The sequence below is a fragment of the Eriocheir sinensis genome, chromosome 62 (assembly GCF_024679095.1).
Source record: "Eriocheir sinensis breed Jianghai 21 chromosome 62, ASM2467909v1, whole genome shotgun sequence".
Taxonomy (NCBI): Eukaryota; Metazoa; Arthropoda; class Malacostraca; order Decapoda; family Varunidae; genus Eriocheir; species Eriocheir sinensis.
In genome coordinates, this window is record NC_066570.1 from 4,993,571 (window position 1) to 5,014,252 (window position 20,682).

Here is a 20,682-nt window from a genome sequence, read left to right on the forward strand (position 1 = left end):
AGGAAATCCGCAGTCAAGGGGTTAAAACATTGTCGAGAACTTGGTTGATGGTAACGACGTAAAGTCACAAGTAAACAAGTATTTATCTATTTTTTTTTTATTCATTGATTTGCTTTCTCACCTTAATGAATTGTTGGTGGATATTTATAGTTAAATTTTATCTGTTCTTGTACCTGTCTGCCCCTTTGTTTACTTATATTTACATGGAAAAAACATGTAATTAGAACTGAGCTTTTTAGAAACAGGAAAAACTAAGGATTTATATTTTTTTCGTTTATTTTTGCCGCTTTCCTTTTATTAATTTTCCTGCCATTTCAGTCACTTTGTCTATTTATATTTATATGGAAATAAATATAGTAGTCTTGAGCTTTTTATTATCAGTTTTTCTCTCTATTTTTGTTTAGATGTCCGGTGTGTGTCTGTCGGTCGGTATGTTTGCTTGTAAGTCTGTTTTTTATTCTCTCTCTCTCTCTCTCTCTCTCTCTCTCTCTCTCTCTCTCTCTCTCTCTCTCTCTCTCTCTCTCTCTCTCTCTCTCTCTCTCTCTCTCTCTCTCTCTCTCTCTCTCTCTCTCTGTTACGTTCGTGGCAGCTTAGTTCTAAAATCAACACAAAAATCTGTCCGCATACAGGAGGAGGAGGAGGAGGAGGAAGGTAATGATAAGGATAGAGAGGCAAAGAAAGAGGTTGAGGGAAGAAAAAGAAGACATGATTATAGAAGGAAAAGAGCCAGGGAGAGTAATGCAGGAGGAGGAGGAAGAAGAAGAAGAAGAAGCAGAATAAGAGAAATGTTACCATTATTCTTTTCTAAGACTGTTTTGAGCCGAAGAATAAAAGATACTGATGTGGTGAGATTACTGAGGAGGAGGAGGAGGAGGAGAAGAAAGAGGAGGAGGAGGAGGAGAATAAGCAGAAGGAACGAATTAGTGAGAATGATATGTGGAAGAAGGAAAAGGAGGAGGAGGAGGAGGAGGAGGAGGAGGAGAGAAACACAAAGTCCGGGAGGAAAGGAAGAAAGGCTTGGGGGAAAGGAAGCACATCTGGAGGGAAGGAGGGAAGTCTTCAGATTAGGAGGAGAGAGACTGGAGGGAAAGGAAGGAGAGAAGGAGGGAAAACTTCGAATTGGGAGGAATGTTTGGAGGGAAGAAAGAAAACTAGAGAGGTGAGGGAAAGAAGGAGAATGGAGAGGGAAATCGATTGGAAGGGAGAAGAAAAAAAAAATTCTCTCTCTCTCTCTCTCTCTCTCTCTCTCTCTCTCTCTCTCTCTCTCTCTCTCTCTCTCTCTCTCTCTCTCTCTCTCTCTCCATTCAACGCTTTCAAAATGTGTGTGTGTGTGTTTAGTTTTTTTTTCTTGGCCTTTGCGTCACGGCCGTTACGTTACTTCTGTGGTCACGTGACGTATATGTGTTAGCGGGGCTCCGGTGACCCCCACGCACACACACACACACACACACACACACACACACACACACACACACACACTTTATATCACAATCATGGACGCTTCATAAATATAAAACTTCAATCTGAGAGAGAGAGAGAGAGAGAGAGAGAGCAAGCACAGGTACAGCGTTGCCCCATAATTTAACACACCTGCTAATTAGTTCCTTGTTTTGTAAATAAAGAAAAAAAGACTCACCATTGTACCTTCTATTAAATAACATTCTCTCTCTCTCTCTCTCTCTCTCTCTCTCTCTCTCTCTCTCTCTCTCTCTCTCTCTCTCTCTCTCTCTCTTCTCCTCTTTGTCTCTCTCCCCCCCTCTCTCCCTCTCTCCCTCTTTCTCTACCTTCGTCCCCTTCCTCTCATTAGTCACTTGCCGTATTTCTTCCCTGACACTCCCTTCTTCGCCCTTCCCTTCCTTCCTATCTTCTCCTTTCCATATACCTTCCTCCGTTATTACAAGCTTTCCATTCCTCGGCCGTTCCCTTGAAATTGCTCCCAGCCCATCACGCAACCTGACCTGTTCCCCACGATCTTTCTATCAACCATATTTTACAGGTTGATGGATACACCCAACGTTATTAGTCGTCTTTCTTAGTAGTAGTATGAGAAGAAATTGAAGAGGGAAGTACTGGGAAGCGATGAAAGTGGAGTTTTATGAGTTTGGAATATAGTTAGGAAGTTCCTGATTTTGTTTTTTGTTTCAGTAATTTTTCCTGTTTTTTTTTTCTTCCAACTGTTGTTTTTCGTCTTTTTGTCCTTTGTTGGAATATATTTAAGGAGCTTCTTTTTGGTGTATTGGTCTTAGTGAGGAAAAGCTTTGACCACGAATTCATTTTTTCCTCTTTTTTTTTCCCCTCTATTCTCTTTCTTCTCTCCTTTCTTCCTCCCTTCCTCCCCTCTCCTCTTCCTTCACCACTCTCTTCTTCCCTTCCTCCCCTATCCTCTTCTCGTGTCATTTCTTTTCTTCGTTGACACTCCCCTTTTTGTTTCTCTTCCTCCTTCCTTCCTTCTTTTCCTGTTTCATCTATATTTATCTTTCGTTATTTTTATTCTGCGTTCATATTTTTCTTCCTCTCTTTGCGTGTTCTGAGACTGTCAATTAACTCTCTCTCACTCTCTTATTCCTCTTCTTTTTTTCTCTCGTTCTTTCTCTTCCCTGCAGTCTATCATTACCTTGTCCTCATCCTTGGTAATCTTAATCATGTTTTATTTATCTCCCTTCTTCCATGTGCTACTCTTGTTCTCCTTCTCTTCTTCTCTCCCTTCTTTCTTCCTTCCTTTCTTCAGTTTAATTATCTATTGTTTCTTTCTTCCTTTACCCTTCATTTTCCTCCTCCTCCTTCTCTCTTATCTGATCTTCGTTAGTGTCTTCCTCCTCCTATTTTGTTTCCTTCTCCTCCTCTTCCTCTTTCGTACAGTGCTCTTCTTCCTCGTTCCTCTCTTCCGCTTATATGGTAATCTATTTGCTTTCTTATATTCCTCCTCTTTCCTATGTTCTTGTTCACCTCTTCTCCTAGATATGTCTTCAACAGCTTTTTCATTCTTCTAATTGTATTCTCATTTTTTCTCTCATTTTTTTCTTTGTTTTCAGTCCCCATTTCTCCTATCGCATTCTTCTTTCTCTTTCATCCCCTTTTTTTATCTTATTCTCGTGTAGTTATTCTTTTTTTTTCCTTCCTCTCACCTCTTCGTATTGCCTCCTTTCCATCCCTTCCTTCCTTCCCTCTCCTTCCCGTATCTTTCCTTCTTTTCTTTCCTTCCCACATAACTTGCTTCCTTCCTTCCTTCCTTCCTTCCATTCTATCCTTCCTTCCTTCCATTCTATCCTTCCTTCCTTCCTTCCTTTCTTTTCTCCATCTAGGAAATTGTAACGGCCTTTCCATATCATTGTTATTTTTATCTTCCTCTTTAATTCCTTTATGCCAGTTGTTGATAACGTAAGTGCAGTGTGTGTGTGTGTGTGTGTGTGTGTGTGTGTGTGTGTGTGTGTGTGTGTGTGTGTTAGGCGAGGGGGGGGTTACATGAAACTGTCCTAGCAACAGGTTTCCTCCTCCTCCTCCTCCTCCATGTCGTTGAACCGTATCTTCCGTGTGGTTGATGTGGAACTACTGATTGAAAGGAGGAGGAGGAGGAGGAGGAGGAGGAGGAGAAGGAGAAGGAGGAGGAAAAGAGAAAAAGAGGGACAGGAGTTGTATTACATAGGGATATTAAAGGAGGAGGAGGAGGAGGAAGGGAGACGTAAGGAGGGAAGGGTGGAGAGGAGAAGGGAAGGGGAGGAGGAGGAGGCAGGGAGAGAAGGGGATTAGTAGGAAACCAGAGAGAGAACACGTGCTAGGGGAATAAGGGAGAGAGATATAGAGGGAGGGAAGGAGGGAGGGAGGAGGAGGAGGAAAGACTCGTTACATAACCTTGATCCACTTTTTAGCTGGAGAGAGGAGGAGGAGGAGGACAAGGAAAGGGGAGAGGAAGGGAGGAGTGATTAGGCATGATGGAGGAAAGAGGGAGAGGGAACAGAAGAGATAAGTAGGAGGGAGAAGGGAAGGAGAAAGGAAGGGAGACTTGGAGAAACGGAGATAAGGTAAAGCATTGAAAAGGGTGAAGGGAGGAGAGAGGAAAGAAGAGAGGAATAAGAAAGGGAGGAAAAAGAAGGGAAAGAAGGGAGGGAAGGGGAAGGGGATAGGAGAAAGGGAGATGAGACTAAATAAAACAGGAAAGAGGAAAGATAGAGAAGATAAAGAGAAAAAAAGAAGATAGGAGATGAAGGGAGAGAGAGAGAGAGAGAGAGAGAGAGAGAGAGAGAGAGAGTTTAAATCTATCTATCTTTCTATTTCTATATCTTTCTATCTATCTATCTATATTTATACCTATCTATTTTTCTATCTATTTATTATTGTTTATTATATCTGTGTTTCTATTACTACCTGGATTTTTTTTTTATGCTTTTCATTGCCGTTTTCTTGTTACGAAGAAGAAGAAGAGGAGGAGGAGGAGGAGGAGGAGGAGGAGGAGGAGGAGGAGGAAAAATAACTGGATATAAATTGCCGGACTCGTGATATTTGTGTTTGTTGAGAGAGAGAGAGAGAGAGAGAGAGAGAGAGAGAGAGAAATCTATTGTGTTTTTTACGAGAACCATTTGCCTGTGTGTGTGTGTGTGTGTGTGTGTGTGTGTGTCAATGTTGATACTAAGGATTTCGGGTGTCTTTTTCCAGTGGGTTATCTCTCTCTCTCTCTCTCTCTCTCTCTCTCTCTCTCTCTCTCTCTCTCTCTCTCTTAATTGATTCCGTCTAATGAAAGGCTTAAATTTTTCTTTGCCTTCCATTCTTTCCTTGGCGGCCTTTTGTTAAGCAGTAATATTTTTGTTCTTTTCTATTTTTATTCTTTTATTCTTTTTTTCTGGCGTGATTTGTAAGGCGGGGAAGCAGAATGGAGTATGGGGAAGAGAGGGGAGGAAGGGGAAGACTGGGGAGGAATGGGAAGAAGAATGGAGAAAGGTGGAAGAAATGTGGAGTAGAGGAAAGATGGATTGAGTAAGGGGAAGAGGAGTGGAGTAAAAGGAATAAGAGGGAAGGGGGAGGAAGGGGAAGAAGGGGTTGTTAAGGGAAGAGAAAGGAAAGAAAGGGGAGTGAGGGGATGAACACAAAGGAACACCAATGAAGAACAACAACAGCAGACCTGCTGGTCCTTACGGGGCTGTTTGTGACAAGCTACACTAACTATCTAATCAAAGGTGGAAGATGAAGGACAGCAAAGGCGAAGGCTCCTCCCCACCCCCTATCCCTCCAGCCAAAGCTGGCAGGAAAGGAAAAAGAACCATGCAGCATGGAAAAACTGCATGGAAATTATGTAGGAAAGAGGAAAGAACTACCATTACTGCTACCACTAACCGGGCGATAAAAACGGACAAGGACACCAGTATTCGAAAGAACTTAACGTTATTACGACAATGAGTAATATCTTAGTTGCTGGTTGGATTTCAAACACTTGTCTAATCTATTCTTGAAGGCCGTAACTGTTGTACTATCAACGACATCACAGGGAAGAGAGTTCCAAACATTAACAACTCGATTGAAGAAGAAGAGTTCAGCTTCGTGGGACGAGAATCTTTTACCACTTATCTTCAAATTGTGATTTCTTCTTGTTCTATTTGATCGATCAATTGTAAAGTAATCTTCCGCATTAATATCACTGAATTCTTTAAACATTTTAAACACTTCTATTAGATCGCCTCGCATTCTTCGTTTTGATAGGCTGAATAAATTTACTTCTTTCAGAAAGTTGTTGGCCATTCATTACGTACCGAACGCGATTGTTATTTTTTCCGATGTGCAACACTTTACATTTGTCAACGTTAAATTTCATTTGCCATTGATTGGCCCAACGTGCAAGTCGATCTAGATCCGATTGTAAAGCTTCTTCGCCGAGTGTCGCAGTTACTTTACTAGCAATTTTTGTGTCATCAGCAAATTTTGATACTTTGCAAGTGAGCCCATCATCGATATCATTAACATAAATTAAGAAGAGCATGGGATCAAGCACTGATCCTTGAGGTACGCCGCTTCTGACGTCGAGCCAGTTAGATGTAACACCGTTTAGAACTACTCTCTGTTTCCGCTCAGAGAGCCAGTCCACAAGCCAATTGTGAATGTTACCCGAGATACCGTGCGCCAGTAGTTTGCTGAGCAATCGTTGAAGGGGGAGTAAGAGGAAGAAAAAGGGAAGAGAAGGTCAGCGGAAAGTAGTGTGACAGGAAGAGGAGGCGAAGGAAGAAAAAAGGAAGGAAGACGAAGAAAAGAAAGAAACAAAAAAAAATAATCGTGTTAATAATGACGTTGGTAATAATTCCAAGCCAATAGCAATAATGATAATAATGAGAATAAGAATAACAGAAATATCATAGGAGGAGGAAGAGGAAGAGGAGGAGGGCGAAGAAAACAGAAAAATAATCATCCTAACTTAATAATAATAATAATAATAATAATAATAATAATAATAATAATAATAATAATAATAATAATAATAATAATTGGAGGCGCCTGGTATCAGTTCTCAACCCCCGGCAATCTCGGTAATGGCTCACACTTGCGTTGAAATGACCGCCATGTCTATTATTTTATTTTTTACCTTCTTTATATACCTGTTCCTGCAATTACCTTCCTCATTCCATCTATTTCTATTTATTTTCTTCATTTGTTCAACTCTTTCATTATTTCTGTTTTATTACTTTTTTATTGGGTTTATTTTCTCATTCTGTTTTTTTTGTTGTTGTTTCCTTGATCCATTCTTTCATTTGCCTTCGTTTTCCTTTTTGAATTTTCCCTAATTCATTCAACTCTTCATTATTCCTATTTTCTTTTATTACTTCTTGGCTTCATTCCCTTATTCTATACTGCCTTCCTCCATTCCTTCCTTCCTTCTTCCTTTCTCCCATCCTTCCTTCCTTCCTTCATTCATTCTTTCATTCCAATAGTCCTTTTTTCCTTCCTTCCTTCCTTCCTTCTTTCTTTCCCTTCCTTCCTTCCTCTCTCCTATCCTTCCTTCCTTCCTTCATTCTTTCCTTCCAATAGTCCTTTTTTCCTTCCTTTCTTTCTTTCCCTTCCTTCCTTCTTTCTCTCCTTCAATTCTCCTGTGCTCCGTTCAAACTTCTCCCTCAATCCTTCCTCACCCTTTCTCTCTACTTCCCTCCATCCTTTCATCCCTCAGAGTCTCAGTTTTCTCTCCCTCCTCCAATATAGGTTCCCTTCCTTAAGCCTCCATTTCCCTTCATTGCCTCTCCGTATCTCGCCCCATCCCTTACGCAAGAGGTTGGGTGGTTGTATGTCCTGCCGAGGAAGGGAAGAAAGAAAGATAGGAAGGAATATTAAAAAAGAATGGATAGGAAAGTTAAGGAATCTTGCCTGTATCAGTTTCCTTTAGTACAACCCGAATCCCTGTGGCAGTGTTGTTTTTAGTCTCCTCTCTCTCTTCTTTTTCGCCTTCTCGTTCTCGCTGTTCCTGGTGTTCGTAGTGACGTTGGTTCTGCCCTGGGAACTATTGCTCGGCCAGTCACTGTGTGGGGTTGACGCTCCTACTGGTTTGACGTTGTTTTTTTTTTCTGTATTATCCAGTTTTTATATATTCACTTTCGTTTTATTGCCTGCTTAATGCTTTTTTTTCTCTCGATGACTTGTGGATGTTTGTGTTGGTTTGTGTGTGTAAGGGGGAGGGGGGTATTGTAGGTGTGTGTGTGTGTGTGTGTGTGTGGGTGTGGGTGTGTTTGATATCGTGGGTGTGTTTGCTTGCGTGGGTTCTGTGTGTAGCATAACTTTTTTCTCGTGTGAATTTTTTTTATAGTTTCGTGGTGGAGGGGTGAGGAGAATGGGTATTATCATGGGGGCGGGGGGGTGCTGTGTTTGCCTACGTGTGTGTGTGTGTGTGTGTGTGTGTGTGTGTGTTTTTCTGTTTTTGCTTGCGTGTGGTTGTTTATGTGTTTGTATTTTCTTGGGAGGGAGGTGTTCTCGTGTATATATATTATTTAGAGGGATTTTTTTTTGTGTGTGTATGTGTGTGTGTGTGTGTGTGTGTGTGTGTGTGTGTGTGTGTGTGTGTGTGTGTTTGGTTGCGTGGGCGTGTTTGTGTTGTTTTTGTTTTTGTGTGTGTTTAGCTTTTTTATTCTTTTTTTGCCCATCCTTGGCGCCGGGGTCACTTTCACCGCCTGGCTGACTGTCGAGTTTTCCCTCCCGTCTTGTGGGCAGCTGCTGCTGTTGTTGTTGTTGTTTTTCTTCTTCTTCTTCTTTTTCTTCTTCTTCTTCTTCTTATTATTATTATTATTATTATGATCATTATTATTATGTTCTGTATTAATATTGTTTTTCTTCTTTTCTTCTTTTTCTTCTTCTTTTTCTTAGTATCATTATTTTTATCATCATCATCATTATCATTCTTGGCATTGTTGATTCGGTTTGGTTAATACTTTCAATATAGCTCTGATGATTTTGACCCGATTTCACAGTCCAACCAAACTATAGAATCCCATACAGTCCAAAACGGTGAGGTCTTCGATGCCACACTAAATACACAAGACTTTTCCTGTATAGTTTCATCAAATTTGTGAACTTAAATATAAACACCAGACACTATACAAGGAAATTTCGAAGGCTCTGGTATTGGTTTGGGAGCTTACTAACCGATCATGGGGAACTGTGAAACTGGCCCATTGTCTGTTATAGTAGTAGCAATGGTAGTAGTATTGGTAGCAGTAGTAGTAGTAGTAGTAGTAGTAGCAGGGACAGCAGGAACATCAATAAGGTCCTCTCAGCACGCCTTTCATCATGATCATCACCAAACATAAACTAGCCGAACCTGAGCCGCGGGGGGAACCGACCTGCGCCCCTCCATTAATTAGGGGACACCCGACACCCCCTCACACACACACACACACACACACACACACACACACACACACACACACACACACACACACACACACACACACACACACACACACACACACACACACACACATCTGCATTTGTGTATCTGTCTCTCTCTCTCTCTCTCTCTCTCTCTCTCTCTCTCTCTCTCTCTCTCTCTCTCTTTTGCAATATCTAGTTGACAATCGCCTCGCTTCGTAGAATATTTATTACCCTGGAAATAATAGCGTCGCCGAGCGTGTCCAAGTGTGTGTGTGTGTGTGTGTGTGTGTGTGTGTGTGTGTGTGTGTGTGTGTGTGTGTGTTTGGTAATAAAGTGCTGCTGGGTGAGAAAGCAAGAAGGAGAGGAGTAAGATGATTAGAAGGAGGAGAAAAGAGGAAGAAGATGATGATGATGAAAAGAAGAAGTAGAAGAAGTAGAAGAAGTAGAAGAAGTAGAAGAAGTAGAAGAAGTAGAAGAAAAAGAAGAAAAAGGATAAAAGATGAAAAACCTGAAGGAAAAAGAGCAAAAAATATATTACAGAGAAGATTAAGAATTAGTAACAGAGGATTAGGAGGAGGAGGAAAAAGAAGAAGAAGAAGAAGAAGAAGAGGAAGAAAAAGAGGAGGAAAGGTCAAATCGGAGAACAAACAAGTGCAGCTCCACCACCACCACCACCATCAACACCACCATCAACACCACCACCACCACCACCCCAAACTTTCACTCTCACTGTCTCTCTCTCACCTGCACCTGCCCGTCCCTTGCCTCAATGCAGCTCCTCTTCCCTCTTACCTACCTACCTTAACCCCTCCCTACCCCAATCAGTGCCTACCTTTCACGTTTCTTTTTACCTATGTTACTTTTTTCCCCACTGTTAGCGTGTTGTTGTTTTTATTTTCCTATGCTTGCCTTCATCTTATCCTCCTGCCCTACCTACCTACCTTAATCTTTTCTCTTTTACGTCTTTCTTCATTTCTCCCTCAGACTTTCATTCCTTTTTTTGTTATAATTTTTTGTTTCTTTAGCTTCTTTTGTGTTTATTTTTTCCCTCGTCCTTTGTTCCTCCTGCCATTATCCTCCATCTCCTCCTTGCATCTTCTTTTATGTGTGGGTTCACGTTTTATCTGCCTGTCTATTTGGCGCACACACACACACACACACACACACACACACACACACACACACACACACACACACACACACACACATACACACATACAGAGATACAGAGAGAGAGAGAGAGAGAGAGAGAGAGAGAGAGAGAGAGAGAGAGAGAGAGAGAGAGAGAGAGAGCGGGCCAATCCCTTCTATTGAGTAACTTAATTAAGGCCTCTCCAAATAGTCTGAGGAAAGGTCATGGGTCGGGTCAGAGGTCAAGGTCACGCTTAATAAAACCAATCGCTGAGGGGTCAAAGGTCAGGTCAGGAGGAGGAATAGGTGAGGAGGAGGAGAGGGAGGAAAGATGAAAAGAACGGGAGATAAGAGGAAAGGGTTGCGACAGGAGGAGAAAAAAGGAATGGAGAAAGGGAGAGGAGGAGGAGGAGGAGGAGAAAAGAGGAAAGGGAAGGATAGGAGAAGGAAGAGGAAAGGAGAAAGAAAGAGGAGTAGGAGGAGGGTAGATAAGAGGAAAGAGAAGAGGATAGGTGAAATGAAGAGGAAGAGGAGGAGGAAGAGAGAAGGGAGGTCAGATAAGGGGAAAAGAGGAAGGGGAGGCAAGAGGGAGGGAAGAAGATGTGTGGAGGGCAACGAGAGAGGTCAGGGAAGAAGAGGGGGAGGAAGGAAGATAATAGCGGAAAGAGGACTGGAGGGAAGGGTAGGTAAGATAGAAGGAAAGAGAAGGGGAGAGGAGGGGTAGAGGGCAACAAGAGGTCTTAGAGAAGGAAGAGGAGGAGGAAGAGAGGGAGGGAAGGGGAGGGGGGAAGAGTAGGTCAGGTAGGGGAGGGAAATATCTCAGGTGTCCGGAAATGTTACCTGGGCAATTAGTCTAATGAAGAGGGGCGCCGAGGCTCCCTCAAGACGCTCGCACTCAATAAACACACCCCGGGACCTTCATCTGTGTGTGTGTGTGTGCAAAAATTCGTATACAGAGGAAGGTTGAAAGGCATGGATAGGAGTTGAGCGAAGTGACGGTGTTTTCAGTTTTATTATGTTGAGTTTTATTTCTTGTTCTGGTTTGTCTCGTTTTTTTTTCTTCTGCTTCGGTTTTCTTGTTGTTGTTGTTCTTCTTCTTCTTCCTCCTCCTCCTCGTCTTCCTCCTCCCCGTTGTTATAGAGAAGGAGAGGAAGAGAAGAGAGAGAATAAAGAATGGAAGCAGTGTAAGGAAGAAGGGAAGAAAGGAAAATATAACGAAAGGAATGCAAGAGATAGAGATAAACACACACACACACACACACACACACACACACACACACACACACACACACACACACACACACACACACACACACACACACACACACACACACACACACACACACACACACACACACACACACACACACACACACACACACACACACACACATAGACACACACAGTTTATATGCCCGAGGTGTCATTAACCAACAGAGGAATGGGAGAAAGGGAAGGAGTAACGTTCTCATTTCCAGCTGAGGAGACAAAGAGAGAAGGAAAAATAAAAGACGTGTAGAGGACGCTGTTATTGTTATTGTTGTTATTAGTATTGTATTATTATTATGAGTAGTAGTAGTAGTAGTAGTAGTAGTAGTAGTAGTAATAATACCATTGTAACGTAAACCATTTATATGCTAATGTTGTTATTCCACCACCACCTCCTCCTCCTCCTCCTCCTCCTCCTCCTCCTTCTGCTCCTCTTCCTCCTCTTCCTCCTACTCCACCTTCTTCTCTTTCTCTTCCTCCTCCTCCTCCTCCTCCTTACCGTTTTCCTTCTTCTTTTGCTACTACTACTACTACTACTACTACTACTACTACTACTACTACTACTACTACTACTACTATCGTCAATTTGAGTGTAATTTAAAATGGAACCAAACTAGGCGAAAAGTAGATGGTTGCTTGCGAGTATCAGGAGGACGGAAGGAAAATTTAAAAGAGAAAGGAAGGAAAGAAATAGAGGAAGAAGGACGAAAAAAGAGGAATAAGTTAAACATAAAACCAAAATGGGGCGTAAAGGAAGGGAGGTTGCAATAAGAAAGACGGAAGAAATATAAAATAGAAAAAAAGGAAGAAGAAAGATATAAAAAGAGGAAAGGAAAAGAATAGCAACATGGAGATAATAACCGACTCACAAAGTTATATACAGCGATAAGAAAGGGGCGTGAGTGTGCGTGCATGACTGTGTGTGCGTGTGTGTGTGTGTGCGTGTGTACCTTGTTACCTGGATGTGTGTCGTGTCGTGCGAGCAAGGAATTTCATTAGCGCGTTTTTGTTTTTCTTTTGTTATTTTTATTTTTTTTATTTGCTCCATCTCCGTTATTTGGCCGACCAGGTGTGTGTGTGTGTGTGTGTGTGTGTGTGTGTGTGTGTGTGTGTGTGTGTGTGTGTGTGTGTGTGTCAGACTTGATGGAGCACACAGCGAAAGGTACACACGCACACACACAAGCTTTTGTATACACGTGTGATTTTGCGGACACGAATCCTGTCTGGTGTGTGTGTGTGTGTGTGTGTGTGTGTGTGTGTGTGTGTGTGTGTGTGTGTGTGTGTGTGTGTGTGTTTTGCATCATACAAACACTAACTCACCCACACACACACACACACACACACACACACACACACACACACACACACAGAGAGAGAGAGAGAGAGAGAGAGAGAGAGAGAGAGAGAGAGAGAGAGAGAGAGAGAGAGAGAGAGAGAGAGAGAGAGAGAGAGAGAGAGAGAGAGAGAGAGAGAGAGAGAGAGAGAGAGCGTTTGTAATAAAGTATATTCGCCAATTTCTACACAGCAATGCAATTAATACTCACGTCAGGAGAAAAAATGGAAAACTGAACAGAGGCTTAAAGATTAACATAATGAAATACTAGTGAGTTTTTTTCTTCTATTCACTTAATGCTTAACTCTCGTGCCTCGGCTCATATTTGCTGGGCAGTTTAATTATATGTTGGAATGCGAAGGTAAAAGGCGCGTGCTAATTGGGAACGTGGCATACAGGAGTTGATTATACTATGATAAAAAGGGGAGGTGTTTGCCGACATTGTTAGAAAAGTGTTAATATTATCGTGGTAATCGAATAGAGAGTGAAATATGAAAAAAAGAGGGAACCATACATATTCTATACAAACATACTGACCTCTCTTTCGGCCACCTCTTTTGATTCTTTTTTTTTAGGGGGAGCGAGTAGCGGGCTTTTTATTATTGTTTCCTTTTTTTGTGCCCTTGAGCTGTCTCCTTTGTTGTAAAAAAAAAAGCAAGGGGAAATTCATAAAACTGAAGTGTCATTGAGGTTTAATATCTTTTACTGTATTACAATGAGATAGAACTTGTGTACTGAGACATGCGAAAGAGAACGTGATGTGAAAATTAAATGAAAAAGAGAGCGAAAAATATAAAAGTCTCGGTTAGTTTAGCGTTCACTCGGTAGAACTCGTGCATAAGAATAAATGAAGAAAGAGAAGAGGAAAAAAAGAATGAAACAAAGACAACAAAACAAGGAGGAAAGGAAGGAAAGAAAAGCTATAAAAAAGGACACACACACACACACACACACACACACACACACACACACACACACACACACACACACACACACACACACACAACCCCCCCCCCCCCACACACACACACATACCTTCCCTCCCCCCCCCCCACCCTCAACACACAGTAACACACACACGATCTGCCATAATGAAATACAAGTAACTACGACTGGTGTACACGCTTGAGGGGGGCGGGGGGAGAGGGGGGATGGTGGAGGGGGGGTGGGTCACCTGTTCTGTTTATCATGTTTACTAATTGGTCTGCGAGGTGATAATTGCTTGTTAATTAGAGGCCATTCACAGGTGTCTCTGGCGTGTGTGTGTGTGTGTGTGTGTGTGTGTGTGTGTGTGTGTGTGTGTGTGTGTGTGTGTGTGTGTGTATGTAGACGAATGAATTTATATGTGCGTACTTATTATGGTTGTATCTATGTATATGTGTTTGTGTGTATTAATGATATGTATATGTGATTGTATGTATGTATGTATGTATGTGTATATATAAGTTTGTATGTATGTTTGTACGTACGTGTGTATGATAACGATGTAATTATTTTTTATTGGTACATAATTTTCAGTGCCGTATCGGAGAGAGAGAGAGAGAGAGAGAGAGAGAGAGAGAGAACCAAAGACAAAGATACATGAAGTGATATTAAAAGGCCCCGACACACACACACACACACACACACACACACACACACACACACACACACACACACACACGCGCGCGCCAAGACAAACAGCAATAAACACTCGTAATGGTGTGCTCCAGTGCGCCGCCAGGACCGCTGTGGTGTCGCTGCCGTCGGCTGGACAAACACGGTCAGTGCCAGGACGCGGCCAGCCATGCCATAGTCTTAAACAGTGCGGCGCCCGAGCACACACATTTGACAAGGCTTTCGTAGGATGTCTGGGTGTTTCCATCGGTAGTTTTATGACCCAGGTGGTAGGTCGTCCCTTTTACTGTACCATTAAACAAAGGAAACACTCATTAGACCTCGATTGATCTTCTTTTCGACCTTTAGAAGTGGTTGACGCAATACTTCACACATTTGACAAGGCTTTCGTAGGATTTCTGGGTATATCCTTCGGTAGTTTTATGACCCAGGTGGTAGGTTGACCCTCTTACTGTACCATTAAACTAAGGAAACACTCATTAGGCCTCGATTGATCTCCTTTTCGGCCTTTGGGAATCGTTGACGTTAGAGGCGGAAGCATCTGAGGGGAGAGGATAGGGAAGGGAGATTGAAGATTGGAGGTTACGAGAAGGAGGATAGGAAGGGGAGACAAGAGGATAGGGAGAGGAGATTAGAGGGTAGTAGGATAAGGGAGACAGGAGGATAGGGAGAGGAGACAGGAAGGGAGGAGGAGGATAGAGAAGGGAGGTAGGAGGATCGGGGGAGTAGATGGGGGAGGGGGTTACAGAAGACAGAGAGGCGAGAGAGAAGGATCGAGGAAGGATGCTTACGGGATAGGAGAAGGCGGAGAGAAAGGGGGAGACGAGAGAGAGGGAGAGGGAGGGGGAGAATAGAAAGAACTGTCAGACTCTGGGCAGTTAAAAGACAAACAAAACGGCAGAAAAGAGGACGGAAGGGAGCTTGGAGCGTAGAAGACCGACCCAAGCTGCCTCGTGTCCGTCGGGGTGAGGCGACGCGGCTGGGCTCGTTCCGCCTTGTATTGTCGTGTAATGTGGGGCCAAACTGTCTGCCTTGCGCGCATTTCCTGTCGTTATGTTTGTGTTGTAACTGCCCGGAGTCCACCTGCTCTGCCTACACTCCCCCCCCTCCCACCCCTTTGCCTTCCCTCCCCATCCTCCTGTCTCCAATATTTATCTTACGTTTTCTCCCCTCCAAGCTCCCTTCCCTATCCTCTTTTCTGTCGTTTTGTGTGTCTTTTAACTGCCCAGAGTCCGCCTGTTCTTTCTATTCTCCCCCCCTCCCTTCCTCTCTCTCTTGTCTTCTCTCCCTATCGTTTTGTCTCTCCCTTCCTCTCCGCCTTCTCCTACCCCTTAAGTTTCCTTCCTCGATCCTCCTATCTCGCCTCTCTGTCGTCTGTAACACTCCCCCCCCACATCTACTCCCCCGATCCTCCTACCTCCCTTCTCTATCCTCCCCCTCCCTTCCTGTCTCTTCTCCCTGTTCTCCTATCTTCATTCCTTATCCTCCTATCCTCTAATCTCTTCTCCCTATCCTCTTGTCTCCCCATCATATCCTCCTTCTTCTAACCTCCAATCTCCAATCTCTCTTCCTTATTCTCTACCTTCCGTACCTTCCCTCTCCTGCCCTCTAGTTTCCCTCTTTATCCTATCTTCCTTCTCGTTCCTCCTTATCCTCCCTTTCATACCCTTCAATCATCCTTTCCCATCCTCTCCTCTCTCTGTCTTTCCTTTCCTCTTCCTATCCTCCTATTCCCGCATCCTGTCCTCCTCTTCCTCGTCTCCTGTCTCTTCTTATCCTCCTGTCTTTGTTCTCTATCCTCTCTATCCTTCCCTCTTATCTTCCTTCTCAATAAAGCGTGCAGTTTGAAGAGGAGAGGGCGAGTCGGACACAGTGAGGGAGAAGGCGGTAAGCGTGTCCAGTATTTGGTGTGTGTTCGTTAATTGTGTGGGTGGACCATAGCGGTTTATTGGCCGCCACGCCGTGTGCCGCCGTTGCATTGAGGGACTGTATGTTTAATGTGTTTGTGCCAGGGAAACAAACCGAAGCTATGATGGTGTTGATTGGCGTATCGCGTAATATTTTTCCTCCTAATTATTACTCCGCGTCCCGTCCCTCCTCCTTGGGTTTGGTGCATGGTGTTGAGAGACTGAGGGGTTTATGGAGGTTTATTTCTACCTTCCTCCTCGTTCCCGCGGAGGTGGTGGGCGTGAGGGAGGACTCGGGCGGGGAGGGAGGGTGTGTGGGCCTGGTGTCGCGGACTCCCGTTAAGCAGTGCGGCCCGCGGTGCAGGATGTGAGTCTCGCTCCCACACCGCTGAGTGCCTCCCGCCCCTCCCCGTCCCTGTGCTACGCCGCCCGTCCTTTCTTTGCGGCCCTCTCGTTGGTTCTGTCTGTTGTTCTAAGTGTTTCCTCCCGACGACAGGTGTTGAGGTGCTGGTGAAGGATGCGTGTAGGGGCGCCAGTGACCACGTGACCCGAGTGATGAGACAGGAACACGGTCCACCTGTTGCTGAGTGACCTGAGTGATGGCACACGGATAAGTGACCAGCAGTGAGTGTGACGCTCGTGGTGGCGGCGAGCGAGGCGCGGCGTGCGGGCGTGTGTGGTGGGGCGCGGCCGCACCCCGGCGCGTGGGTGAACGGCCCGCTGCCGGACAGGCTTGAGGCGGGCGCGCGGACGGCCTCGCCGGGCACCGCGGGTCTGGTGGGGCGCCGCCGGCATGCCGCGGCGCGCGGCCCCGTAGCCTCGGCCCGCCTGCCGTCGCGATGGAGAAGGTGGAGAAGAAACTGACGAGGTTCCGCGCGACGCTCAAGAACAAGAGGAAGTTGTCGCTGCCGGTGTTCATCAACCAGTTCCAGCAGCAGTGGGCGGAGCAGCATGGCGGCGGCGGCGGCGGGGGCGGCGGCGGCCTGGATGGCAGCGTGGGCGGCGGCAGCCTCACGAGCATCCCGCCGGCCGTGGACCGCGATGGCCGCCGCGGCCTCTCGCCCACCGGCCTCAACCTGTCTTTCACGCCCCTTGAGGTGGGGCGGGAGCGCGGCCACAGCATCGGCGGCTCACCCTACTCCACCCTCAGCCGCACGGGGGCGCCCTGCCCCTACCCTTGCCACATCAACCTTATCACCTCAGTGTCCTCTCCGGGCGGCACCACCCAGCTGGTGCCCGGCACGCCGCCCTTCCCCACCGTGCGCCTCAGTTTCCCAGGTAAGTCACCACCCACAGTGACTCTTCAGATAGACCTAGGACGGGCCGCTGCTGCAGGTCCGCCCCGCCAGGCTGTCAGGTGTGTACGTAGTGTTGGTGCTGGGGTGTTGGGCCGCGCGGGGCGTCACGGTGACAGGCCACGCGTGAGGCCACTGCCTGCAACATGATTCCGTCCATGAGCCGCTGACGCCCGTCACGCCGCCACGTCCCAGGGCAGCGCAGAGCAGCCTTGCGGGGCACAAACACACCCGACGCTGCTTCAAGCGTGGCGGAAGTTTTTACCGATCCACGGAGCTTCAAGGCTCACTGAATCAGTGGTCAGGAATATTATAATTATTATATTATTATTATTATTATTATTATTATTATTATTATTATTATTATTATTATTATTATTATTATTATTATTATTAGTAGTAGTAGTAGTAGTAGTAGTAGTAGTAGTAGTAGTAGTAGTAGTAGTAGTATAAATTTATATCATTATTCTAATTATTATACTTATTACATTTTTGTTTAGTAATAGGTAGTTGTAGTGGTAGCAGTAGTAGTAGTAGTAATAGTAATAGTAGTAGTAGTAGTAGTGGTAGCAGTAGTAGTAGTAGTAGTAATAATAGTAATAATAATAGTAGTAGTAATAGTAGTAATAGTAGAAGTAGTAGTAATAGTAGTAGTAGTAGTAGTATAAGTAGTAGTCGTAGTAGTAGTAGGAAGATACTGCATGATTATAAGCTTCTGTTCCTATTGCTGTTGCATTGATTTTGTGTGCATAGAAGCAATAGATAATACGATGAATATAATACTAATATTGAAAATTAAGAGAATAATAAAGGGAGTAATATTTCTAAAAACACAGCCACAGCAGCACTAACAGCCGCATCAACAAACAGCTCTGGTGGAAAAAAAACGAGGGAAAAATACACACATCGATGTAAAGCCGCCGAGCACTGAGTGAATCATTAATGAGACAGCTCACCGCTAGATGGCGCGTGTCTTGCCGAGCCTTGTACTGCCGGGCTGATGCGGGGCGCGGGCACTGTACGGGGGGAGGGGGGTGAAGGTGGGGCTGAGGGGAAGGGGAAGGAGGAAGGAAGGACAGAAGGGGAAGGAGGGACAGAAGTAAGAAGAGAAGAGGAAGGAGAGAATGGGAGTATGACACGGAATGAGATATTATTTGTGATGATGGGAAGGGGTGGAGAGAGAGAGAGAGAGAGAGAGAGAGAGAGAGAGAGAGAGAGAGAGAGAGAGAGAGAGAGAGAGAGAGAGAGAGAGAGAGAGAGAGAGAGAGAGAGAGAGAGAACTGAGTACAAACTTGGGTCGTGTTGTGTTCAGAAAGATTTAGAATTATGAGAGAAAAGAGAAAGTAAAAAGATGAGGAAAAAGAAGAAAATTAAGGAAAAAAAGAAAAATGGAGAGAGAGAGAGAGAGAGAGAGAGAGAGAGAGAGAGAGCACTCCAGCACGAGTCATCTATATTGCATGGCACGCCTCACTCACATCCTCGGGAAAGGGCTTTACTCAGTACCGCCTTTGACTCACTTATTCTGTTTATTTATCTCATTTATTTATATTTGAGACGATTTTTTTGTTATTTTGTGGATAGATTTTTTTATTTCTTATTCTGTTTTTTTATTTCACTTATTTATTTTTGAGGCGATTTTTTTGTTATTTTCTGGATAGATTTTTTATTTCTTATTCTGTTTATTTATCTCATTTATTTATATTTGAGACGATTTTTTTGTTATTTTCTGGATAGATTTTTTTATTTCTTATTCTGTTTATTTATTTCACTTATTTAATTTTGAGACGATTTTTTTGTTTTTTTTTCTGGCTAGATTTTAATTTATTTATTTTGACAAGATATATTAATTTACTTATTTTTTTTTAGGGCAAGATATTTATTTTATTTTGTATTTATTTTTTTGAAGGGAAGATTGTTTCATTTCCAATTTCATTCTTATATTTACTGTAGTGTGAGAGCTTCCGGTTGTTTTCGTTATTTTGTTGTTGTTGTTGTTGTTGTTGTTGTTGTCGTTGTTGTTGTTGTTGTTGTTGTTGTTGTTGTTGTTGTGTTTTCCATATTTTCGTCATTCTGATTATCCTTTTTTATCATCTTTATCATTATTATTATTTATCATCACCTCTTTCTCTTTTTTTTCTTAATATATTCCTCTTCATCATCATCATCATCACATCATCATCATCAAACTCTATCATCATCTACGTATTTCTACTTATTTACTTTTATTATTATTATTTCTACCGTAATTACTGGTATTATTACTAGCATTATTATTATTATTATTATTATTATTATTATTATTATTATTATTATTATTATTATTATTATTATTATTATTATTATGGATGTCAGGTTGTTGGGAATTATACTTTAACTCTTATTATACTCCAAGTTTTCCTCGCCTCACCAAGCTGTCGGCAGGTCACGTACTCAGGCAGGGAGGGAGGGAGAGGGAGAGAGGGAGAGGAAGAGGGAGAAGGAGGGAGAGGTGGGAGACGTGTGGTAAGCTAGAAGGGGAGGAGGAAGAGAGGAGAGAGAGAGAGAGAGAGAGAGAGAGAGAGAGAGAGAGAGAGAGAGAGAGAGAGAGAGAGAGAGAGAGAGAGAGAGAGAGAGAGAGAGAGAGAGAGAGAGAGAGTGGGGGGGGGGGCTGTGATGGCAATTGCTGGGAAGTCACCGGATTGACTGAACGATTGACTGACAAAGTGACTGACTGACTGACTGGCGGATTACCTCTCTAAGTGACTGACGAATTGACTGATTAATTTGATGACTACAGGACCGATTGACTGAGTGACTGATTTACTGACCAACCGACTGACTGACTGACTGACTGGCTGACTCATGGACTCACACGTACTTACTCCATAGGCCGAATGTAAAATAAATAAAAATAAGCACGAAAAAGCATCAAGTCACACCTCACCAATCCCTTTCTTTCCTTTTATTCCTCCCTTTTATAATCCCATTTAATAACTTGGAAGGTTCATTTCTTTTTCTCTATATAATTTTTCCTCCCCTCGATGGTCGCTCCGTGTGAGAGGAGGAACATTTTTTCTACCCATCCTATGCAAGTATTTTTTCCCCTCCTCGTTTTCCCTCGCGTGAGCCCCGACCATTAAAATCTATTGTTGGTCAGCGCGTGATAATATTCTGGGAAACGTGTGTGTGTGTGGGTGGGGGGAGGGAAAGAGTGTGTGTGTGTGTGTGTGTGTGTGTGTGTGTGTGTGTGTGTGCCTTGATTTGCTAGTATTAAGGTCCGAGGATTCTTGTTTTTATCTTGTTTATTATGCTGTTCTAA

General features: G+C 43.7%; 1 protein-coding gene across 1 annotated transcript in view; it reads left to right on the forward strand.

The window, feature by feature from the left end:
* LOC126986649 (uncharacterized) overlaps window positions 1-20,682 on the forward strand; it is a 109,168-nt gene that overhangs the window by 13,808 nt on the left and 74,678 nt on the right. The window contains exon 2 of the mRNA XM_050842924.1: window positions 16,586-17,367. Coding sequence (XP_050698881.1) covers window positions 16,929-17,367 — 439 coding nt within the window. The 5' untranslated portion in view covers window positions 16,586-16,928. The remainder of the gene's footprint in view (window positions 1-16,585; window positions 17,368-20,682) is intronic.